We start from the raw sequence: 26700 nt of genomic DNA, 5'->3' as shown, positions 1-26700 counted from the left end.
AAGAGTGTGGTGTTATTAAAAAGCCCCCCAGTAGAGCAAGAGCAGACACCCATCCAGATATCTATTAAAAAAAGAATTTCACTTATTCAGTCCAAGAATAACAATCTGTATCCACACAAAAGATAACGTAAGAAAAATAGAAAAATAGTAAAGAATGCATTTTATTGTCACTGTGCACATGTACGATTAGTTTAAGATCAACAGCAACTCCTACCCAGTACACACATGTAAAAAAAGATGGGGTAAGGTATCAGCCACTATCTGCTATATCATCAACTATCAAATATTGGCTTTCTTGATAGATTTTGATCGAAAATGTGAAAAACTGCTACATTAATATTTGGCAATCAACTGAGTAAAGCACTTAACATAATAAGACATCAAAGTGCTTGGAAGTACTGATGAAGTTTAAATATTTGAAAAGTCAAACCAATATGAAATAGAGCAACAATGATTTTTAATTGAAGATGATACTGACAGTATACACTATGCATTGATTATATTTTCATTTTATTAAAAAAAAAAAAAAAACTTGTTGAAGTGCTGACTCCTCAAAAAAAAATGTTCGAAAGGCTGCTGGGATGATGCAGCGTCTCTGTGCATTTCTCAATAGTTGCAGAGCATCTTACTGAACGTAAAGAGCCTTGAAAATTCTGCCTGACATATCATTACAATGAACATCAGATTACTACCATCTGTTACTGACAATCAAATGCATTTACAATTATTTCCTGTTATTATGAGCATAATAATGGTGGTTTCCTGCAGTGTTTCGAGAGTGAGAAGAAATTAATCATTTTCAGCGAAGTGACTGACACAAAGGCCAAGCACCTGAATTACGCTCAATATAAAATTCCACAACCTCCTACTAATAAATGTTCACATTGCTCTAAGATGCATATAACATTTAAGAGTGTTTGAATATACAAATTCAAGCAAAAGCAACAGGTAGCAGTTGAAGTGTATATTTTGCTTCATGCATGGTGAAGCCTTGCAGTGGTTTGTTTTTATTACCTACAGAAGTTCTACACCTCCCTCTTTGTAGAGACAGTGTATAGTCACGAACACCAACATCTGCAGCTGCTTGACCTTCATAGCAACTATGTCTTTTTCTAAATCAGTGGAGCTCATCTTTTTAGATATGCAGTCTGGCATTTCCATTTTCCATTTTATCCAAGTCATTACACATGTATAAACTAACAACAATTACCATAATAATCCCCACTGCATAAATTACTGACAGAAAATGTTATATTGAGTGTGTGGAGAGAAAATGATTTTCAAAAGATGCAGGAGAAAGTGCAAAGAACCAACAAAATATCTAATGCTGCGTGATCCCCATTTCTATCAAATGCATAGCTAGGGTCCAGGCCTGAAACTGTTAAGATATAGAGCACTACAAAAGAACATCAACATTTAGCTGATAATATCTCTGGAAGACAAAGTAAATTTAAAGTTTATAAATTTGCATGCATCTTGTTTTCCTTCATTTTGGTCCCAGGGGAGATATGTTTTTTAATCTCTTTGTGCCAATGCCTGACGGAGCTTTAATTGGGTGCAGTCTTTTTTTGTCATGGTTCAGTTGTGCTGGCAATAATAGTTAGGATCCAAGCATGAATGCAGCACTGAGAAGCTTTAGAGGCCATCTATTGGGAAGCAATGCTGGAACGGGAAAGGAAACAGAAATGGCAGGAAAGCATTGTTATATATTTTGGCAAGAAGGGAGAGCAAGTAGTCACCTGTTTATTGTGCGGAAATGCTGACAAAATAAGATGACTGTGGAGAAATATGAAATTTGATGAGCACAGAGGAGAAAACAAGAGCAGGGTGACTAGTAGAAAGGTAAGGGTCATTTAAATGATGAGAGAGCTCACATAATTGATGGTAGTTTTAATCTTGAGCATTTTTGTTTGTCTTGGCCAATGTAGGTACACGGCACACGCTTCGTAACTCATTTCATGTGATGCTAGTCAATCAAAGCCTTCATTCAGAATACGAATTTTACGAATTTCTTTTATTTATATAGCGCCAAATCACAACGACAGTGGTCTCAAGGCGCTTTATATTGTAAGGTAATACATACAGAGAAAAACCCAGCAATCATATGACCTCCTATGAGCAAACACTTTGGTGACAGTGGGAAGGAAAAACTCCCTTTAAACAGGAAGAAACCTCTGGCAGAACCAGGCTCGGGGAGGGGCGGGGCCATCTGGTTGGGGAGAGAGAAGTAAGACAGGAAAGTGCTTCCACGGTGAGATTAGATGCAAAATCAGGTTTAAAGCTGAGATGGTCTATATGTGAAACATAGGAAAGGAAAAACTTAAACTATGGCTTTTTATTTTAAACATTGATCTGAAGTCTTTTTCAAAAGCTGTATTTTATTTTTGACTGCTGATCTTAAATTCTCGTAAATGAAAATAGAACATTTTTTACTTTTTTTTAAAAATTATTATTAAAGTACCATCCACTTAATTTGTGAAAATTAATTCAACATTGTTGGAATACTGCTGAATAGTACTTTGTCTTATATGATAGCCAGTTTTTGAATATACAGTATGTAGTTGGGCTACTTTCAAATATACTGCATTGAATTATGATGCAACTTTTTGAAAATTTGGACTTTTATTTGAGGAAATTTACTCTAACTGGACTTCTTAAATTTGATCTAGATCTGATCTAGACAGAGACTGCAGATGAAAGCGAGGAGAAATTTAGTTCTTCACAAAAGTCCCCCAGTGGAATTTAAGTTTTTATCCCTTCAGTGCCCCATGATAGCAAATGTATGTTATGGTCCATGTGCATAAACATTAGAAATTAAACATTAGGCCCCAAGATTATACAGACAATAATTATTCATTTTAATATGGCAGAAGGGGAATAAGAAAGTATTAACTTACTTCCTAATACAGGAGAGAGCCGCTAACGCTGCCAAGCACCATCTAGCACAGTAACATAATTTGCTTAGGGTACAGAAAGCCTTCCCCTAAATTAATTCTCTGAAATTTAATGCCGCTAACTCAATCACAAAATTGTACCCAGTATAATGGAGAGGCTGCAGGAGTGAAGACACCTGCTAAGTTCTCCTACACAGTTGATACACGATGTAGTATTAAGAGTGCAGGGAATCCTGCATTCTGGTTACAGGAAGCACATAAGGGCAAAGGATGGATGTTGAACTTGATTTCTTGAATAACTTAAATTTCAAGACAAGGTCTGAAATGTCAATTAACAATATATTTCAATATTGTTAACATTTATCCATATCTTCTGTGCAACTTTTGATCCTAAATCAAATCATCTAGTACTCATTGTAAATAAAGCTTACATAATGTAAACATCACCAGTACGAGTGAGTACATACATTTTGCACAAAAGCTTTATGAGATAATTACAGCAATCAAATAGTCAGGATACACAATAAATTAAACAAGCCTGAAGCTTCAGAAGATAGAATGAACAAAGCACTCAAACAGCCGTATATTACTTCAAGTACAAGTAAACATAGACTCAGAAATAAAAAAGGCTCTGATATGCAATAAAGACACATTTTCAAAAATGATGGGTTGATTTTCACATTATTTCACCTGTGTTTTGCATACATGTGAAAGACATCATATTAATGGCTTTGCTCCCGCCCCATCCTGTTTTCATAGTTATTAAATCCAAAATGCCACCAGGTATCTCTTCTTAGTTCTTTCATTGGCTTCAGTAGACACAGATCAAACTGATTCAACTGATGCTGGTTCACTAGAATTGGATGGACCTCACTCTGTGATGAATCAAAAGTGCAAAAGTGTCCAGCAAACTGGGTTAAAGCTTCAGAAAATCAAAAGAAAATGGAATACATAAGGAAAACAGATGTCTATTTTTTATGGTTTATTACTGGATCATTCAAATGGAGCCCAGCCGTATTACAGGCTTTGTTATCTAAAAACTGCGGCCCAAGCTTTTTGTTGGTTCATCATGCTAAGTCAACTTTGCTTCTCTCCATGAATCTATCCCTTGATAATTACACTGGTGAGGGTTCATAAAACAAATTATAGAGATGGAGTGTCACATTACATCAGCCTTTTAGTCCACAGTCAGTGGCTGAGATTAGTGTACAGGTTAGATTTACTACATGGGATATGTGCGCGTTGCTGTCCATGTGTGTCAGCTATTTATAGTCAGAGATGACATATACTCATTTCATTTCTGGCTACACTTATTAAAATTGAGTAAAGAAAAAATGTATTGATTTGAAGTAAAGATGCAAAATTAAATGGAGTGCATAAGAGGCAATTAGCCAAGTGCTTGGTTTGCAATTTATGTAATCTGTCTGGGTATGTTGACCTTGATCACTAAGATAAATTAAACCGGTAAAGGAGAAAAAAAAAAAAAACAATTACTTCTCGTTACACTGAAATGCATCTGTCCCTGTCTCTTCTGCCACCATTTGCCTGTCTTTCCTATCAGTAGTTCCTGTTCTATTGCCATCTTCCCTCTTTTCGTGCATCTGGCATGTGTGTCTGAGAGACAGGGAGAAGGAAAGGAGGAGAGGAGGCATAGTCCAGACATCTCTCAGTGAGGGGTAGAGGCTGGACCACACAGATAAGCCTTTCTTCCTACCACCAGCAAATAGAGAGGGCTTTGTGGGAAAAGGATAAGCATCCAATTGATTTCAGGTTTGAAAATGGAAAGTGCACTCCATAATAACTAAATCTGAGAGAGCAGGAATGGTGAGCACAACAACACATAAGAATTTTTTAACCATCAACAATGCAATGCTTCTTTTACATGATATTAACTGTACTGACAGTGCAGCTTTTAGTATGACTATATTTTGCTCTCTTACCATCACATTATCTCTCAGAGGAAGTCACCATAAAAGTACATATGGAGATGTCACTCGTTTTATTTAATCCACAATATACTGGATAAACAGCAGAAATCTAATGGGAGAAAGCTTTGCAAATTCTGCAAGAGATAACACAGGTTCCCAGGCTAGTCTGTTTCCCTTGGGTGGGCAGGTTCTCTCTTTTCAGTGGGTTTAAAAAATGTAATCAGGACAAAAGGGAAATCATCTAGTTTTGTCAACACATGAGCAGAAATGCAACTGGAAAATATTCAATTCAGAGTGCCATCTATAAAGATCAAAAACAAGTCATGTTATTTCCTTAAATGAATAAGTCCAGTTACTTTTTAAGCTTTAGGCTTAAAAGGTCATATGTAGTGAGATTAAAAAAAAGGAAAAGACACTTGAATTTAAGAGCTAAGTGTACACTATATTTTGAATTTTCACCTACTTTGTCACCAGACAGCCCTCTTCTTGTGGATAACTAAAGCATATCCAAGCCATTTTACAATGTGTTTGTAGTATGTGTAACTTTAGTCTTTTAAAGCTTAGCTGCAGTAACAAATGGAAGTTGCTTTTGAAATTGGGTATCGGTACCACAAAAAATGTATTGCTGTCATAAATTAGAATAAATGTTGTGTTTGGGAATTCTAGGATGGTCCAAAGGCCAAGACATGCCAAACATTTTTCACAAATATTTCATCTACTGGTATCAAACTCAGAGTATGGTATTTAGTGTACAGTGTAAGCTTACAGACGTTGCCGTATATAAAATAGCCAGTGATGCTGAAATAAGCAAAAATGCACTTACTTTATCAATACATGCTTCCAGTACACACATGATCTGATCAAGTTATGATAGTGGGTGTGCCAGTCTGGACTGGTTGGTGCTTTCAATGCTTTATCATATAAGGAATGGAAGCTTTCAGTTGGTGTAGATGACATAAAAGATGTAGACTCTATCCCAGATGTTACAAACTTCTTAAGCTTATGTGTAATTTCCCAAAGGACAATTTGTATTCACTCATCTGGCCTTATTCCTGGGCTTTCAGGCTAGCCTTTTCTACACTTCCAGCTCTTCACTATTGAACGTGATTCTGTTATCATCACCCTGACCCAATCTTTTGTTGCCCACCTTCTGTGAACCAATCAGCCACTGCTCTGCATGCTTTAAATCTCGGTGCTTTTCTTCATTCGTGCAACTCACTGTTTCCACCTCATCTTGCCCAGTTGTCCAAGTCTCCACCTGCTTCGCCTCTACCACCAGTGTCTATACTGGGAGGGGGGCTAATCTTTACTTCCACAAATTATGACGAGGCTCTCAAACAGTCTCGACTTAATAAAATAACTTCAGTAAAGGTTACCAGATTGTTTCACAGGCTTTCCCCTCTATAAAAATGAGAGTTTTGGTAGCTGGGTGCACGTTTTCCTACCAGGACATCCCAGCAAATTCACCCCAATGTCAGACCATGCAATGCTTAGAACAACTGACTACTTATCTCAGACTACAGTTATGAGTTAAATGTTTATGATAATGACAGCACAATCACAAGAAGACTGTAGAAAAAGACTAGGTAGGCATAGCCTTTTTTTTATGGTGGCCCCTAGAGACAAAGCACTTACAAAATCCAAAACACGTACAAACTCCAAAACACATGCAAACCCCAAAACACAATGGAAGTGCTCCAGGACGCTAGGGGCAGTGTTGAGCTTTTGTTACCTAGTAACTACCAAAGACTGCTCGAAATGCGGCCCTCAAATGAGACCACGGGACTGTAACAAAATGATTGTTGGGCTTCATTACTGTACTGAGCAGTCATTTTAAGATTAGCTAATTGTTATTTACTAACTAATGTTGTTCATGAGACTAAAGTCATCTCACTGTTTTGGATTTTGTACGTGCTTTGTCTCTAGGGGCCATCGTATTTATTTATTTATTTTCCTGGCAAAAAAAAAAAACAAAAAAACAGCACATCAGGACAAACACTTCATACCGAATAATTTGGACTTCTTTTGAAGCCTGGGCACCTTGTAATTATTGAGTCAACCTTCTCATAATAAATGAAATGTGAAACCATCAATCTGACAGAAAAACCTGCCTGAAACTGGATTATACAACAGTACAATGATCCCAAGTACACCAGCAAATTTGTAGCATAATGGGTCAAAAAATAAAGAATCAAAGTGTTGCAATGGTTCAGTCAAAGTCCAGACCTCAGTCCAACTGAGTTGTTGCATCAAGATGTTGAGAGAGCTTTCCATAAATAAATATTTGCAAACTTTAATAACTTAAAGTAATGTTGTAATGAAGAGTTTGCCAAAATTCCTTGATAATGGTTTTAGAGACTGATAAAGACACTCATAAAATGATTACTTAATGTTACTGCTGCTAAAGATGATTCTACAACAACCAACCACAACCATTCTACTTTTTCACAGGACTTCGCTGTTCAGCATGTTTTCTGACTCTCCGAAACTGTTCATCTTATTGTCATTTTCAGTGTATGGAGCAATTTTCAATAAACTGTTACTATATAATAAAGAAATGTTGCAGCTAGTATAAAAGGGAACCTTGATAGCTAAGGTAAAAAAGGCTTCATCTTAATAAAAAAAAAACAAAAAACATGTCAATATTTTAAAGAAATACATGTAAAATAATGTTGGTGTTGGCCTTTTTTAGTGTGCATGCTGGTGTCTGAGGAAATGTTCTTCGAGGACAACTTGCTTATATTACATATTGAATTTTTGATTGTGACAACTGGCAACAACATTTTCATCTACTTACTAGCGAGGGCTACACTGCATGAAAGACATGGGAAAAGTCATCTAAATGACCTTAGGGCTGTACATGACAGGTGAAGCGATTAGAGAGGATGAAGCCGATGCTCTAATCAGTATTTTGTTCCCCTACTTCTCATGTCTACCACTTTGCTACAGCATAGGAAGCTATAATTGACTCTGCCTTTTACTTTGAATTCCCTAGTTTCTCCTCTGCAGCAGATATGCACTTAGCAACTGGACAGTAACACCGGGGTAACCACAGTTTCAAAGATTGGTTGTTAATATAATTGACTATGATGCAATTGCGCAGCATGCTCCAAATTCATGATTAAAGTGAAATACTTGAAAAATAAATAAATAAAAAATTAAAGATCCCCTCTGGACATGCTTATTAATACAATTATCCAATCAGCTTTTAGGTCATGTTCACATTGACATATATAATTGGCTTTATTTTGTATATGAGATTGTGGAGTTACTGATCTCATAAGATTTTCATATTTAAAGAGTTGGGAGAAAATGGATGGAGGGATTAATAACAGCAATTATAGGTTTTAATTGTGTCAGACAAGCACAAAAGTCAGTTAAATAATACATTTGGCATCAGCAGGAAGAATCTAGACCGGCGGTTGTAGTGTAATGCTATGGGCAATGTTTTCATCACACTACAAACTTTATTACCAATCAGTCACTGTTTGATGACCTGATTTAGAATTGCTTTAAGCAACTCTTAATATCTTCTATATTTGCTATTTTCAGCATGAGAATGACCACACCACAAAGGTTAGCTCAAACTGATGTAATGGAGAGAATAATGATTGCAATGTTCACCAGATCTGAAGTAAATTCCTCAGAAATTTGTACCTGAAATGTGTAGCTGTGGAAACTGTGAGGGACACAAACCAGACGAAACATTTTAAAGCAATGCAAAAGCAAACAGACGCCTCACTCAGCATTAGTAAAGTGTTCTTTTCAAAACACTTGGTGATTACAAAGTAAATAACAACTAGTTTAGTATTGATACTAACTTCATCTGTAACTCTTTTGACCACCTTCTTGCTTTCGGCACTACAAATCTCTCAGAGCCAAGATGTGTTTCGAATGGCGCCTGCTCATTGCTATACTGTGCTCTGAACTGATTTCAGTCATTTATATGCAATATGCCTGGCAAAGAGTGTATCAGCCTTAGAAGCCAGCAACTACAATTGTTATTTAAACATATTTACTTCCAAAGCTGAATGTCAAAAGAATTTCATATAGCCATCAGATGTTTTGGCTTGCCCTGTCCTCTCAATCTGAGTGATATCAAGAACTATTCATTTATTATTCTGACTAGAACATCTAGTCTAAAAATTAGCACATATGTATTATTCACATGCTTTTTCCTTACTGACTACATAAATAGCTATGACTCACATTCATTTCACTAATACATGAAGTAAGTTTTCTGGTCACCCCGGGCGTAAATGAGTAAACTGAAAACTGTATACAAAGATGACGCTGTGTGAGAACACTAATGAGTCATTAGCTTAATCTATAAATTGGCAACAAGCAACAAAAATGCACAGACAGCAGCGCTTCTCAAAAATAATGTGTTTTTCAATACATTTTAATTAACATGGCTAAGATGCAGCAGTGAGAGAGCAGTAATGTCATAATCGCTGAAAATTTCAGTGAACAGAAGAAAAGCATGAATGGAGTGGTGTGTGAATCAGGCCAACTTAAGCTACCTCTCTGAGTCTACACTAGACATCTGTCTTGCCATTACACTTGAATGTGTGCAGCTTTCCAGTGACAAAGACTTAAAGTTCTGTGCCGCATTCATGGAACCCTTTCGTAGGCTGCATATGGCAGTAACAATGAAGAATCACTGTGCATTTGGCTGGCATTTTTTACCTTGTGTCTGACCTCAGTATGCATAGATGCATTTCTCACAAAAATGAAAGGAACACTTTATAAACACATCAGATCTCAATGGGATAAAATCATCTATATCTATACTGATAAGGACTGTGTAATGTGTTAGTGACAAAAGGATGATTCAGCTGTCCATGGGCCTGGCTGTGATTGGCGCGTGGATATACAGCTCTGGAGTAACTGGTTCAAGCTGGGGGACCCGCCCATTAAATGAAGGCTGGAGCGCCGCGAGAGGTTCTTGCGTTTCTCCCAATGTCCAAGCAGAACCCCATGACAGCTGCTGGCTGCAGTTTCTCTGCAACAGTTGAGGAAGTGGAGTGGGTAGGGGTGAGCTGCCGTTCCTTTTTCTCCTGTTTTTCTCCTGTTTTTGAGTAAGTTTAGGAGGTCAGACACAGTCTTTATTTTTGGCTCTGGTTTTGGGAAGGTTAGGTATGTGGGAATCAATTTAGATTCTTCTGTTTATTATTTTGGCCTTGGCTCACCCTGAAGTGTTAACATTCCCGTTTTGTTGTTCCTCTTTTTATCACATTGTGATGAGTTGGGACGAGTGCTTCACTCATGTTATGACCTGGCCCCTAGACGGGTTGTAAGACTGTTAAAAGGGAGTTTTTCTTTCCCAATGCTCATAAGGGGTCATATGATTGTTGGGTTTTTCCTCTGTATGAGGCAACTGTTGTTGCGATTTGGTGCTGTATAAATAAAATTGAATTGAATTGATAATTAAAATTAGAGAGGACTGAACTCAAAGACACCTCCTCAAATCAAAGTTTAAAAAAGTCAGGCCAGGGATTGTCATGCACCAGCAGGAACCCAGGCTCCACTGCACCAGTGTAGAGTCTTACAATGAGTCATAGGATTTCATCCCAATTTCTAATGGCAGTCAGAGTGCCATTGTCTAGCCTTTGGAGGTCTGTCTGTCAATTGATACGCCTCCCCAGACCATCACTGACCAACTACGAAACCGTTCATCCTAAATGATGTTACAGGCAGCATAACAGACCTTTTCATGTCTTTCATATGGACTCAGATGTGAAAAGCTCTCATATGTGAAAAGCACAATTAGGCTCTACAGTGCCAGGCAGTGAACACAGCGGTCATTCGAGGATGTTGGGCCCTCAAGACACATTCATGAAGTCTGTTTCTGATTGTTTGGTCAGAGACACTCACACCAGTGGGCTGCTGGATGTCATTTAGTAGTTCTGCAGTGCTCATCCTGTTTCTCGTTGCACAAAGGAGTAGATACCGGTCCTGCTGTTAGTCCTGTCCAGCTTTCATAGAGCAATTGCCTATCTCCTAGAATCTCCTCCATGCTCTTGAGACTGTGCTGGGAGACACAGCAAACCATCTGGCAATAGCATGAACTGATGTGCCGTCTTGGAGGAATAGGACAACCTTTGAAACCTCTGTAGGGACCAGAAAAACTGAAAAGCCTCTCTTGCACTCTTGGCAATTTTATTGATATCAAAACAGCCTCTCTGCTACTTATCTGACCACATTAATCCCAGAGGTCTAACTGACTTGATTCTATACTGTGATTACAAAGTGTTCCTCTGTTATTTTTGAGTGGTGTATATAGCATTTACATACATATAGTTAGTTTAAAGGGCAACTGTGGCTTTTCCGCACGTATGAATGGCTGGATGATCAGAAGAGACAGGTTTCACACAAGACACCTGCCAAGCATTTTGCATCAAAGTCACACTACTATATAAGGTGTAACGAATAAGTTCAGAGAGTTGTTCTGTAAAAATCTGAATCCACACTGGAATTGAATTTGGCAGGTTTTCCATTGAAGATATCTTTTGATGTATCTTCAGGATACTTTTAGCGCCGCTGCTATTTTTAGATCAGTCCCTTGAAGCAGTGATATGACCACTTAGACTTGTTTATCTATGATTTCAAAAGGACCCAAATTTCACGTGAAGGATCATAGCTGGTGACAAGAACTAGATCTCTGGCTATGACATAGCAGTTTTAAACAGTTTTTGGTCCAAGAGTCCACAGTTTCCAAGCCTAAAGGTAGCACATTAACCTCCTAGGACCTGGCGTCCACATATGTGGACATCACATTTTGATATCCACTTATGAGGACATTATACTACAACTGTTCTATCGAAATTTTAAATGAATATCTCATATGTGGCTCTCATTTTTCTTAGAAATAAAAATTAGGTAAAAAAATATCAGGTAGTTCTTTGTTTTTACATTCATCAGGTCCCAATATGCCCAAATATCACAGAGAAATTAAAAACGCATGCCAAGGAAGAGTTCGGGTCTTAGGAGGTTAAGTATGGATTTTCGCTACTTCTCTTCACAAAATTAAAAACATAATTTGAAGGACTGTCATTTTAGCACAGTGAAAGAGAGCCAGTGCATATCAGTAAAGAGCAAGCGCAAGCAGACAGAATGCGACCAATCAATCTAAAGATATCAGCCAGACTTAGACCAGCTAGTCATGCACAAGAAGAGGATCCTGACGGCTCAGCTATGGCTTTGGATATTTCTGAGAAATTGGATAATTCTCTTGTTATAAGCTCTAAACTTATATAATCTTCTCTCTATAACCTTAGTCGAGTAATAATATTGCAGGTTTCTAGATCAGTGTAGTTTGTGTAAACTGCATAGAAACTCCCTTGAATACCATTTACAGTAGCAATCTATAAAAAAAAACAACAACCCTAATCTCTGGTGAAAGTTAGTGTGGTTTTCCAATCAAAGGTTCAATAATTATATTTTTTCTAACAGATGATTAGACTTTAATGTAATTTTCTTGTATTAATATCATTCTAATATAATTTCTCTTTCTCTTTGTATTAGAACTTCAGTCTATCAGCTAAACTCATTAAGACAAAAGTAAAACTAAAAAGCAACAAAACATGATTAAATAGCAGAAAGCGCTGAAGAACATGCATGTATGAATGTAAAACTTCAAAGGCAGACTGTCTCAGAATGTAGGTCAGAAATCACATCAGATAAAATAAAAGATTAAGATTTTTTTTAAACCAGGCCAATTACATTCCTGTGTCACATTTCACATAGCTCCACATTCTAACCACACTCCACATCAGCAGAGAGTAAAAAGGAGAGACTTAGGTATACGTATGATGTTGAGCTCAAGTTCCATCATACTTTTTATTGTCTCTGTATCAGTTTTTATCTAAACCAAATCACAGGAGTATCTATAAAACACAAATAAATCACTTCATTTAAACACACATGTAACATGCTCTACAACAAATAAATGTACCAGAAATTTCATCTCTTGTCTTACCTGATCCCACGGACAGATGATCCCTCCAGAAAACATAAAAAGGTAACCCATGGCAACCAAACAAGCCCAGATGACCAGGGAGAAAACACGTAAAAGCTTCTTGAAGACAGACTCAATGCAGACAAGCACAAATACAGCCAGGAATATGGCCAGTGCTGTGGGTACAGTGATTACAAAGGCCACATGGTCCGCAATGTTCTGGAAAAGGACAGAACAAAAAAAAAAAATTGAGCATCAGAAAGGTGAGAAAAAAGTGAGACATGTAGATGGACATTTTAAGAGGGAAGGGAATTTATCAGACGACTGAAGAATAATCTGAGTAAAATACCCTTTCCTACAAATTCAAAGGGCAGATTTCTCGAGAGGACACAAAACAACCTTTGTAAGAAAAAGCCATTTCCCTGTCTCTTTCTGCTTTAATATTCTAAAAATAGAGTAACCGAGGCAGATGTGTGCATGCAAATGTACACACCTGCCATAAAAACTAACTAGGGACTGTGGATATAAATGAACACTTACAAAGAAAACACTGTATCACAGCTCCTGGTAAACCGAATTTAACCAATCTCCATATTTACAATTTTGTTTGCATAAGATTGAGAAAAAAAACAAACCAAACAAAATGCAAATAACCTAAAAAAAAAAAAAGAAAAAAGAAAAAGGGGTAAAACTGCCCCCAAAGGATAAATCATGAGTTCACAAGTTCCTATGAAGTCCTGTGGGAACTTATTGCACCCCATGATTCAGTGAATTGCAGAACCACCTTTGGCAGCAAAAACCTACAGTATTGTTCATTGACAGCTCTCTGCAGCAATTCCGTTGAATTGAGCTCTATACTTTGACTCGGCCATTGCAACACCTCAATTCTTTTCTTTTTCAGCCATTCTGTTATAGATTTGCTGCAGTGCATGTCACAGGGTGGAAATGGACAAGTTAACTGGGTTTTTCATCTTGCATGAGTGTTGTGTTTTACTATTTTTAATATTGTACAGTTTTCTTGTATTATTGCATGTTTTTGATTGTATTTCTTGTTGACTTGTCATGGAGAGACTCTGCCCCTCCCTGATTACTAACTTGGCACACCTGGGAGGTCACAGAGGCCCAATAAGAGGGCCTTGCAGGTCAGGAGAAGGAGGGCAGCAGAGATGGCGAAGTAGTGGGCAGCAGCGGCAACTGAGGAGGTCGCAGGTCAGAGGACATTCTCGAGAGAAGCTTAACTGGCGACAGCAATAGCGTTGGAGGTGCTGGCGAGTGGGCTGCAGAGGAGCAACTGGGAATATTCTGCAGCGGTGTGGGAGATTCGCAGCTGCGGGACGGGCAGAAGTACGCCGGATGTCGGTGAGGGGCGAGACACCTGACACGTGTATTGCTCTTTTATTCTATTTTAATAATTGTTGTCCCTGCCCAGGGTATTTTACTGTTTATGTGCAAAATAAATTATATTTTTTAAAATGTCCTATTGTTTCTGGCTCCAATATTTCTATTCCCGTTTAAGAAGGTTCCCCTTTTTAAAGTAGAACCTGTATTAAACCGTCCTTGGTGACATGCATAGGATCATTGTCCTTTTGCAGTCCCTTCTGGTCAAGCATTAGCCATTGCACAGATGGCATCACATTTCACTCCAAAATGCTTTGCTATAAAGAGGTGTTCATAACTAACTGAATGAGTGGAACCTGTCCAGGTCTTGGGGCTGCAAACAAGTCCAAATCATCAGCCCTCCACCACCGTGCTTGGCAGCTGGTGTATTTGTGCTGGAATGCTGTGTTTGGTTTTCACCAGAAATAACTTGTTCAATAAATCTTGTGGTTTGTTCAGAGGCACTTTTGCTATCCTAAGCTGTGCTACTAGAGAAAGAAGGGGCTTTTTTTGGGACTCTTACAAATAAGCCATACTTGTTCAGTCTTATTTTTTATGAACTTTAACATTTAACATGCAAACTGAGCCTGTAGAGGCTGAGATGTTGTTCTTGAATTTTTTGTAGTTTCTTTGAGCATTGCACAGTCTGACTTTGGGATGTATTTTCTGGGAGATTAACTCCTGGGAAGATTGTGGCAATGCACACCAATTTCCAAAACTTTATAGAGGTGGTCATGAGGAGGAAAACAGTACATTTGACTAGCAGCGCCTGACTACTATGTACTTTCATGATTCCTATGGAAGCAGTAAGGGTCTACTTTGATTTTCACAGGACTGTGTTATTATATTATAGATAATAAGCTGTTCAATAACAATACATGTATCCATGTCCTGTCATATCCTCTTCTCAGTGTGCAATGATAGAATAAATTAAAGTGACAGGATGTTACACGGTCCAAAACAAAAACAGATACAAAAGTCGTTAATTAGTAATTAGCTGAAGTATTCATTATAGGCATGTTTAATTTCTTAAATACACTTTGATATGCAAGTTCTGATAAAATATTCAAGAGCTTCTCCAAGGTATAGGATGTTAAAGTGAGACACGAGCTGCCAGGCTTTGCCAGGCTTCACCCCATCAGTGGTTTCACAGTGGTATGATGGGGGATGGAAAAGGGTCAGGACAGGGACATGGAGGCTGATGTGTCATATCATATCATATTTTCCTTTGGAGGAAATGAAATCTGTAAAAAATTTCCAACATTTGAGATAAATCAATCAGTTCTATGAATAACGGTTTTCAATGCTGGTTCAGTATATATTAATTTAAAAACATACGTGATTCACAGACGTGATGATATTAAGAGAGCCTCATAAAATAGCTTCCACATCCATGCACGTGATTGTCACGTTTAAAAATTAAAAATATCCACTATACGAAGCAAAACATAATCCAGACTGACAGCAACAATTAAGACTGTTTAAATTCTCATTTCAACTAGTGCGTAAAAAAAGTAGTCATGCATAGTCATGCATATAGTTAATTGAAAATGTGTACTTCTCATTCACTGCAGCGTAATTACTAAAACGATTTTTATTCTTTCAATCAACTCTTTCAAAAGTGACCTGTAATTCTGCTAGCTTAACAATGTTTCTCTTTGCATTTATCCTTTTTCTAGTTCTCCTTCTCCTTATTTAGCCCCCCCACCCCCCACCTATCCTCTGTCTTTTTCTCATGCGCAGTCAATGCACTGGGACATGAGAGGATGTGTGTGGCTGCAGAAAGCCACATAGAGTTTGTCTCGCCCAGAGCAGAGCTCCAAAACAGCACAGGATTTAGGTCAGCCAGCTAGGAGGATGGAGGGATGATGGGATATGAATAAAAAGAGAGACAGAAATATGAGGAGGTGATAGATGGCATAAGAATGGGATGATGGAGAAAAAAAAATAGCAATCAGAAAATTCATGCATATCCAGCACAGGGATAGAGGAAAAATATATATATAAATAAATACATAAAAATAAAAAACAGAAGGCAGAAGATGTTGAAACAGATAGTCTGAGCAGTGGGCAGGAAAAGATTTATTCACTGTGTACCAACAAAAACATTAAAAAGATATTTGTTAATGTTTTTGTTTATATTTTTATTTAATAGAACTGTTTTCCTAAAACTACAGTTTCAAAAGACTCTTGGTTGGTTCTGGTTTATGCTTCTTGCTTTATGTTAATTATTAATGGTTTTAGGCGCTTTTACCTTGGGGTTAAAAATACTTCTATATTTTGATCTAGTTAAACATTTGTGTTAAATAATAAGGTCAAGATGAAGTTATCCTTCAGGCTGAGACTAAGGTGTCAAATCTTAAGAATGACCAACTATCTTATCTCTCCATGTGGAAACCCATAACATCACTATTACAAGAGAGTGTATCCATGATATTTATAATCTAGTTTGGAAAACTTGTATCATGATTTGTTTCAATAGTGGTTAGAAATTCAAACTATAAATCTATTATTCTTTCATTTCATTTCATTTATTTATTTATTTCACACTTGGTACAACAGATCAAACAAACCAACCACACTTTCTATCAATAAAGCACTACAACCATGTGTGAAAAGGAGCAGGAAGAAGAAAATATTCTATTATTCTAAAATTATTCTTGATTTGATAAAAGAAAGAGGGCACTATTTAACTGCTGACTCCCAGTACTAGTGTCAAAGCAATGACCTGCACGACCTTTCTGAAGTTCAGACATAATTTCAAAGCATATATTTAACTGAAAACAGTACAACTATAATATATCCAATGTTGTTTTTGAATTTGATGCCAGCAACATGTTTTAAAAACCTGAGACAGAGGCTTATTTCCCCACAGTGCTGCATCACCTCTTGTTTTAACAGCACCTTGCTAAGTGTTTGGGTACTGAGGGGACCAAATGCTGTTATGAAAGCATAATATTCCCATATTATTGCTTGATATTTGCCATTCTTTTCATTGCATAATGGTATGAGTGTTTTCAATACAAGCTGCACTGTAGACAGTATAGTTTAGCACCAGTTCGCCTACTACACAATCACGCTGATGGAAAATGTGAAATGCTGTTTTTCTTGCTGAAATAAGCAAGATGTTCTCCAAAAATTACTAAATGAGCAGTAATGCTACCATCAAGGAACTGACCTTTGAACTTTGACCTGAGAACAAGCCAGACAGTCTTCATTCTCTATAGCATAGAGAAAGAGCCATCCATGGTTTTTGAACGAAATCTTACATTTTTTAAATTTCAGATAACACACCAACTAACCATAGGAAACTGGTTATTGTAGTCATCTGTAAGTCATAGTGCTGTTCAGACCTTTTGTTTGCAAGTATATTATCCCCCATTGGAATTATTGTACCATTAAATTAATGTAAAGCAGTTTCTCACAGAGTAGTAAATCCCTACCTATCTTTATTTCTGAATGACTTTTGCACGGCTTTTAAACAAGTATTTTGTTGCAGTTCTCATTTCCAAACACAATGTACTGCCTATTTTAGTAATAAACCTAACTTATCATCACTGGATAAATGCTTTTATATGTTTTTTTTATATTTTATTGTGCTTTTTTTGCTTTTAACTGTACTGGAGTACAGTAAAAGTTGAGAAAAGAGTGACTGTGTTTTTGCTGTAACTCTAGCACAGTAAGAAAAGCAGTATGAGCACAGGTCTTTTTAATAACGTAAAGGCAGAGCCATTATCATCCCATCAGAGCTGGTTGAACCTTTACACCGTGCTGCAGTGTCAGCCAGTCTTAGTTGATAGTGCTGAATCTTGGTAATCTGCTATTGTTATTGTTTCAGTAATTAGGTATGAGCCCCCACTGAAAGCTACCACCTGGTTTCAACCTGGTCCTAACACCTGAACTATAAAATAGTGATGATATGTGAACTGCACAATATCTACATGCTTCAATATCTACTCACAGTTGAATAAAAACTAATTTTTGAAAAAAAAAAAAAAAGATCATTTTTGTCATTTTAGGACGCACATTCACCTCATCCCACCCCGTGGATACCACTAATATTATAATATGCAACAATTAAAAATGTATGTAACATTATTAAAACATTCTTAACTAAAAATTTGAAAGTTTCCAGATTATGATATGCTCGCTCATAAGATTTCAGCCTTTTTGATGTGTCATTTGTTACCTAATCAGACATTTATGATTTTGTTTCGTTCTAACTGATTGCCCATGCAAGGAACTGCAACAGCTGACTTTCCAACCACATGTTAGTGAGCTCATCAGGTTACTATGCAAGATTTTCTAAATATTATGTGATATGTGCTCTGTGAGCCAGTGCTTTCTATGCAATACTGTGTCTTTGTATGTTTTAGACTGATCACTTCAAAACAACAGACACAGCAGAGACAGTAGGAGAGAGACACTTTTCTAGATTCGGCCAATGTCTAAAGAGTTCTTGTTTTCTTAGTTATATAACAGTATGAAAGTAGGAAGCTAATGAAGGACAGTCTAAAATGGAAGCAGAGCCAATGACCATAAGCACTTATATTGTGCTATTTTAGAGCCTTTTTTCACTTTATGAATTTTCAGATTTTTCCGGAAAACATACTCCATAAAAATAGTGAAAAAAGGAAACAGATCTTTCTGCAGCTATGAGCTCATAAAATAACTAAGACCCTTGCATCCCCTCTCACCTTTATCTCACCCTTCTCCTCACATTAGTTTTGCAATAAAGACATGCTGTGACAACCTAAGCATGTATGTACAAACAAACTGTGTGTAGTCAGTTTCGGTGACCCCATTTGCATGAATACTTATAGGATGTACACTATACATTATATAATATATACATTATACAGTATGTGGCTTGCATCCACTTCAATAAATGCAACTGTTTAATATTCATTTCCTACACACACATAAGTCTGCATGTGTGTGTTTGTTTCTGTGTGTTTTGAATGAGCAGCTTACCAGTCCTGAAGCAAAGAACACAGTCAGCAGAGCCAGGCAGGCACCCATCACTATGAGGAGCAAAAAGACAATCAGAGGATGCTGCTGGCTCATACAGTAGTATGATTCATACAGCCAGTCTGGGGACTTGTTTCTCTTCACTTCACCACCACCTCCTCTTCTGTTTACTTCAGACTCCCCTGTCCGGTCAAGGAGATACCGCTTTCTCCTTATAGCCTCCTGCCACATGGATCTTGGAGCTGAGAGGGAGGAAAAAGAGGAGGTGGTCACTGCTGAGGTATGAGTAGTTTCCACCACAGATGAAGAGCAGTTGCTCTTTTCTGTTCTTCTGCTGTTGTTGTTCCTGTTGAGGACCCTGAAGTGAGAGCTCCTAAGCTCCAGCTTAGTCTTCGAGTCCTTCTCCACCTCCCCTCTCAAGTCTTTCAGGCGGGGACGGCTGAAAGCTGAGGCTGAGTCTGAGTCAGAGGCAGTGTGCGCTGGCCGGAGTGGTGGCAAAAACGCACCAAGGGTAGAGCGCAACATCCTCCTCTTTCTCCTCCTGCCAACATGTTGGGGTGGAAAATGAAGAGAAGTGCAGGCAGTGAGTGCTCTTTAGAGTGAGAGAGAGAAAAGTGGGAGGGAAGTGGAGGGAAAGAGGAGGGAGAGAGGGCTAAGGGGGAGGGGAGAAAGAAAAAGAAGGTGCAGCAGCAGGGAAAAGTCAGCAAGTGAATGAAAGAGTAGAAAAATGAAAGGAGCAGAGAAACTGACATTTATGGAGAATGCATTATGTGGTATTATTTGTAATAACATGGGTTTGAGCCCAGTCCTAGAGCTGTAACCCAGATGATGATGATTTTCAGAGCAGCGATAAACCATATCATTAAATCAATTCTTTTTCAGTTATCCCCTTTGCCTCTCTTACTTAATAAATAGCCAAGCAAATAACACATTTGTCAAAACATGCATATTTGCATTTTTTCCCCCAACTGCAGATTACAAAACAGAACCTCAGTTGAGGTTAAAAAATATCCAAATAAATTTGTTATCAATGTATAGTAGGACGTTACGAGTATGAGCAATGATGTGCCTGCCCAGAAAAACTGAAAACTGGCACACTTGTACATACATGGCATCTCCTCAAATCCTGTGTGTGTACTCCTGCAATGATGCACATGCACAAATGCCAACACACACACACAACCCCGTTCAGCTATCTTAGTGAGGACCCTCATTGACACAATGGTTTCCCTAGCCCCTTACCCTAACCATAACCTAATTGTAACCCTGACACTAAAACCACATTTTGAGCCTCAAAAAATTCAAAAATGTGAGGACCGGGTTGTGTGTCCTTACAAGTGACTGCTGGTTCTCACATATATAGTACAAAGATAGCTAGACAGGAACACACAGACACACACACACACACACACAGGGGGCAACTGAAAGGTGGTGCTGGCCAAACCACTGTCATTACAAAGATGAGTAAATCATGACAGGTTCCTCTAATCCCCTAAAACCTGAACAACCTCATTTGTGGGCTGAGTTTGCACAGCAAAACGACATATTACTGAAAAAACAATAATAAACAACAAATATATAATTTCTATATTAAAACTACAAATATACCCTATGGAATGCTGAAGGGTTTAGCATGTGACTGTAACATTTTTCAACTGCAAAACAGAAAATAATGAAAACATTTGGACTTGGAGATGAAATGGGTGATGTGATTTAAAATTATTTGGATTTGATTGAGGAGCCCTAAAATAAATTATCATTACTAAAGAATTATATGTGAGCTACTCGTAAAGTTTTCCAATATCAACAATTTAACATTTATGTTTGAAGAGAGTTCAGCTCACATTTTTATCAACTCTGGGACTGCCTGACCAAATGGAGACTGCGAAGCCGTACTGATGATATATTTTTATTGTACAAAGCTCAGCTCCAACTGGGAAAAAGGAAAAAAAAAAAAATCACAGAGTATCAAAGCTGTATCTGCATTCTATTGTTAAAAAAAGGATTTGACTATTTGTATCATTGCTGAACAACCAGCATGCCACATAATCTTTAAATGGTAGGTTAACCTGTCAAGATGTTCCACCAACTTCCATATTTAAGGCTTGAAGCTTTGAGTGTGAACACATCAGAACTGGCAAATTTCAGTTTATCTGATTCAACCGTTTAAGAATTTCAGGCACATCCAGGCACGGCTTTGAGGGCCACAGTATCTGCCAGCCGTCATCAATACAGAAAATCTGAATATTTCTTGCACTGTAGTTCCATGTTTGGATATCACCTAAACATAACAATAAATCAGTTATTAATTGATGATTTAATATGCTGCAAATGAAAGATTTTTTCCTGCTTCCTTATAAATAATTTATTTTAATATTGTTATAAGGATAGAGTGCAATGTGACCAATTAAGCTAATTTAGAGATAATGTGCAGACGGGAAAACATGATACTTATTCATTCCAAATGAAGCTGAGAATATTTGTGGGCAGTAGTTAAAAAAAATGTAGCTACACCTCCCTCATAAATGGACAGGAATGTATCCCTCAAAGAGCTTTTATAAAACAAATTCACATTTTTACAGTGCTCAGCGTGGAGTTAAATATCTGGCACTAGTATCCTGCCTGCAACATGGAGCTTTGATTTGTCCTGAACCACAGCCACCCTGCTTTTCTTTGCTAACTATTCTTTTTGCTCGTCTTCATCAGTACCTGCACATCATAGCATCATTTTATTCACCCATTTTCTCTTAGCTTTCATCTCTGCCTTCACCTCTTATTTCATACCCAGGTATTTTCCCAGCTCATTTTCCACAAGTACGCTGTCTCTGCTCCTGCATTCCAATCCCTTCTTCCATCTCGCACCTTTCATCCTCTCCCCATCATGTCCCAAAGAAATCCTTATATATTCTCTCCTTCAAATTCATATTTCTATCCTTTTTCAGGGTATAAAAAAGTATATCCATTTTGTGAGCTTCAACTTCTGTTCCCCTACTTCATCCAATATTTTCCTATCCCTTCATTTTTTTTTTTTTTTCACATCACAATTCAGGTTCCCTTTTCACATGCCTTTTATTTTCCCTTTCTTCCCTCTTCCCCCCCATCATGCCTCCAGTTGGTGAGCTCATTCTATCTTGACCTACTTTCTGCTACCATCTTACGTCCCGTCTCTTCGTTCACTCATCTTTTCTCAGTAACATTATTATAGTTTGATATGGCCATGTGCTGTAGGTGACACTGGCAGCTTATGTAGGAAAGATGATTGTTTTGGTCAAAGAAAACTATCCTGTTGTTTTATAAACTCAATTCTGCAGAAATTGGGACAATGTATAAAGTGTTAAAAAAAAAAATCAATGCGAGGCTCATGAATCCATGTTATTCACAGTGGAATATATATATTTAAAAAACAAAGTTTTTAAAATGAGTAAACATACGATTTTAGGAAAAAACATTTCCTCATTTTTAACTTGATGGCATCAACAAAAGTGAGTCATAATCTGCAGATTCACTAACCTGCAAAAACCTGCATTTCCAAATTGTGAAACAATTTCAGAAAAATCTTCTGACATTAAATCCCAAAGATCTTTGGGTACTCATCATCTACAGTACATACAATCAAAAGAAGATGATAAGTACTACAGAATCTGTGCACGGCACAAGGCTGAAAATCAATATTGAGTGCTCATGATTTTCAGGCCCTGAGGCACCACTGCATTAAAAATGGGCATGATTCGGTCATGTCAATGAATGCATGGGCTCAGAAACACTTGTAGAAATCAGTATCTGGAAACAGTTCTTGTTTTTACAGCCGATGCATTTTAAAGCTCTATAATATAAAAAAGAAGCCATATCTCAACATGATCCAGAAATTTCACCATCTTCACTGGCCAAAAAAAACATAGTTAAAATGGACTGAAGCAAAGTGGAAAGCTGTTCTGTGCTCAGATGAATCAAAATTTGAAATTGTTTTTGGAAAACATGGTCTGCATCTTAAACTAAAGAGGACAGTGACCATTCTGCCTGCATGACAATTTTAGGGGTGGGCGATATAAACGATATACGATAGAAACGATATAAATTTGGCCAACGATAGAGATTTTGACTATACCGCTCTATCGCGATAGCGCATGTTGATGATGTCATCAAGCTAAGCCTGTTTTGGTCGAAAGCGTCGCAGTGGCTACAACAATTATGCCGCGAGTCATAGCAAAGAGATGAAGCACTTTTGAAATATGGGGAAAGCCAAAAACTGCGCTTCCGTAACACTGATTCATTAATGTTGAATTCTCTCGCAGCTGCTCTATGTTGCAGTATATTAATAACTAACCTTGTATTGTGGTTGAATAATCTCAGTTGTTCTCCTGACTGAAGTTTGGCCCGTGTATAGCATACTGCTATGCGATTGCATTTGCCTTTAACCACCAGAATCCCTCACGTTAACTTTTATCGAGTGGAAAAAAAGTTGGCGTTCATCCGCCAGCTTCACTGTGCTAATGTTATGCTAACATAGCTGTGTTGCTAGCAATCACGTAGCACAACATTATATACCAGGTAGTCCAACTTCAGTAACCCTGCAAACGCCACTGCTGTTTAGTTTTCTGTCTTCATTATTTTGGAAGTGGTAGCAGAGCTGTACGTTTTAATTAGTTTCAAAAATCTCTCAGCCAGAACATGGTATGAAATGTTTAGGTGGAAACTAGCGAGCTAACTTCCTGTTAACTTCTAACTCCGTTAAATTTAATAAATTCTGTTTTCATGGATGCCTGGATGTTAAACTTAATTGTTACACCTGGTAAAGCAGCAACGCTGATGATTTCATTAAAGATGAAAGAATTTAGATCGTTTTTCACTCTCAGTATTCGTTTGACTTTGGGACCTGAATTACAATGACATTAAATATCGATTGGCAACCAAATCCTTAACTCCAGTTCATGTCAAGCAAAAGGGTGGTCAAAATATTGAGTTTCCTTTTTTTCTATTTAGTTTTTGTAGAGATACACCAGTTGCTCTGACAGTTTAAGATGAAGCAAGGGGCCTTTAGGCAGAAAATCTGTCAGGGGCACCAACAAGGACTTCAGCTTTTTCATTGAGTTCAAGAAAAAATGAAGTCCCTGTTTGTGCTTCTGACAAATTTCCTACTAAGAACCTCAGATATATAACTGAATGTCATCTGCATAGCAGTAATAAAATAATTCCTTAAAGGTGCTCAAAATGTGCTACAGAGTGAATAGAAGGCCCCAAAACAGAATCTTGTGGCACACTGTATGTAAGAGAAGTGGCAAAGGAGCTGTACTTAGAAACAGCCACAGAAAAGCATCATTCAGGTAGAAATGATGCAAAGGAGAACCAGACACCCACCCAATATCTGAGCCTCTTCAGCAAAATATGAACAATATCAAAAGCAGAGGTAAGGTCTAACATCAGCAAAACGAAACATTCTCCTGCATCACTTTACAACAAAATGCCACTGGACACACTAAGAAGAGCAGTTTCTGTAGAATGAACCAGTAATGTGTTGATCATAGTGAGCACTCAAAGACCAATAGACTGAAACAGGAGAGAGAAGAGGAGGAATCTTTCAGTGAGTCAACCAATTTTACCATCTTCAGTAAAGAAACAGGTGAAAACTTTCTGAAATAGCACGCCGAGCTGATGCAGGAACACACAATGAAGATGCTGATGGACAAGTATTATTTCACGTCATGTGAAAAAATAGGGACAGCAGGTGGAGCAAGAGTAACAATATTACTAATAGTGTTAAATAACACCTTACGATTACCTCTGCTCTTTGTAACAAGGTTTGAAAAAGACAAAATCGTTTATGAGGCTATTTCTCATTTTTGTCTGGACATATAAATGCATTTAAACATCACAAATCATTATTTTAGGTAGGCATCCTAAACTCATATTGTTACACTTTCAAAATAAGAGTTACAATCTGCCTTTCTGGGATCAAATTCAACATCAGTGGTTTCCAAATTGTGTGCTGGGATTTTGTATCTAAATAGTTAGTTTGTTGTGTCAACATATTGTGTGCAATAATACTAAAATCTATACTCCAAAAATACTTCAGTCAAAAACAAGCAAAAAAAAAAAAAAACACAAACAAAAAAAACACCAAAAATATATCAGTCACAGGGTAAGTCATTCTATTTGCACAAGATTTGCACATGGATGGTGGGCGTTACCAGAGGTGACACATCAAAAGGCCTTGAGGAGGACAGTAATATTTGTGTAGAAGACCAACAGAGAGGAAAACAAATCTCTCTATAGACAGTTTAAAGAGAGCCACCCGTCTTAAAGCTTTAGATGCATCAGGGATGTCAACAGTGCTAACCCTGAGGGTGTTATCTGTCAGGAGAAGTTTCCTAATGTTAACACTGTGGCAAGCATGATTAAAAGACTGTGGGAAACCAAAGATCCTGGCCTAAAAGAAGCTTCAAACGAGAGCTGGAGCTGAACCAGAAGCAGCTGTGTTGAGAGAAAGTATCTGCTAATGTGGTGGAGGTAGGCAGCCCATGGTGCAAAGCAGAAGAAAGCTGACACAATAGCAACAACACTTACAAGAAGACTGCTAGGTCAAGATGTCACTATGAAATTAACATAAAATGAGCAATGAAAAACATATGACGTTTAAAAAATTAAATAGAGCATGCTTGTTCTCAATGACTTTCAAAAATCACATGTGGTAACAATTCTCATACAAAAACTTTCAGCACGCTGCGCTGGAGCTCTCACTTTGTCAGCCAAGGCAATTACCCGTGTATTTTCACAGCGGAACACTGAACTCAGTTTACTGTCACCTAATGCAATATGCCACAAAAAGTGCGAATAAAATAATGGGCTTATCTTTTTAATCACGTCAAAAACTTCACACTTTGGGGTTTCTTTTTTTAGGAAAAGAGTAAAAGTGAGCTGTTATTGGTAAGTGTAATTAGATGGCAGCTGTGCTAATGTCACAACAAGGACGAAGCAAGTAAACAACTGGCAAATATTTTTAGATTTTAAATACCATACCTATTCTCTTTAAAATGTTATCGTCTTGAAATGTTCGATAACTTACTTTAACGCAAACTCCTCGTTTGCTCCCATTTGATCTGGAAATTGTTTCGCACCAGTCCAGCAGAGGGCGCCTGCTCCAAAATACCGGAAGTGATTGGCCATTTCCGTCCAATCAGTAGGTTTTTATTTTTGCCAATAAGGGAAGACAAAAAGAAAAATAAGTCTGGATTTTGCAGTTTTACATTAAAATTTATTCGTTTTTACTCATGGTCAAATGTATTATAGTGCGAACAAGATATCTTATTCTTTTAACAAGGGGAAACAGGCCATCTCTTAAATATTTTAGAAGATGTGACAGGGAATACTAAACTGGCAGTAAACCCATAGTGAAGACATTGGCTTACTATATCCTACAACACTAGGTTTTTAAGGGGATTTTGTATTGGACAAGCAGTTTTTTTTTGGTCCCCAAACAACACATCTTAATTGTTGTTCTATCCACATATGATACAATGATATGCTAGACATAAATGTACTAAAGTATAGATTGTCTCTTTTCCCTGGCTGTCTC

At 37.6% G+C, this 26700-nt stretch overlaps 1 protein-coding gene across 6 annotated transcripts in view; it reads right to left on the bottom strand.

The window, feature by feature from the left end:
• adcy2a (adenylate cyclase 2a) overlaps positions 1–26275 on the bottom strand; it is a 63781-nt gene extending 37506 nt beyond the window's left edge. Inside the window, exons 1-4 of one of the 6 annotated variants that reach the window (XM_076889785.1) lie at positions 26191–26275; positions 19280–19372; positions 19134–19183; positions 12804–13001 (exon numbers count right to left, since the gene is read on the bottom strand). In XM_076889785.1, coding sequence (XP_076745900.1) covers positions 12804–13001; positions 19134–19183; positions 19280–19361 — 330 coding nt within the window. In that variant the 5' untranslated portion in view covers positions 19362–19372; positions 26191–26275. Of the gene's footprint in view, positions 1–12803; positions 13002–19133; positions 19717–26190 lie in introns of those variants that run through there. The other 5 variants (XM_004565116.3, XM_076889784.1, XM_004565118.2 and 2 more) reach the window with 5 other exon arrangements.
• Between the last annotated feature and the right edge of the window lie 425 nt (positions 26276–26700).

This window comes from Maylandia zebra, linkage group LG11 (genome assembly GCF_041146795.1).
Source record: "Maylandia zebra isolate NMK-2024a linkage group LG11, Mzebra_GT3a, whole genome shotgun sequence".
In the NCBI taxonomy this organism is placed as follows: Eukaryota; Metazoa; Chordata; class Actinopteri; order Cichliformes; family Cichlidae; genus Maylandia; species Maylandia zebra.
The sequence above is the reverse complement of the archived record's forward strand: the minus strand, read 5'-3'. Positions and strand labels throughout refer to the sequence as shown.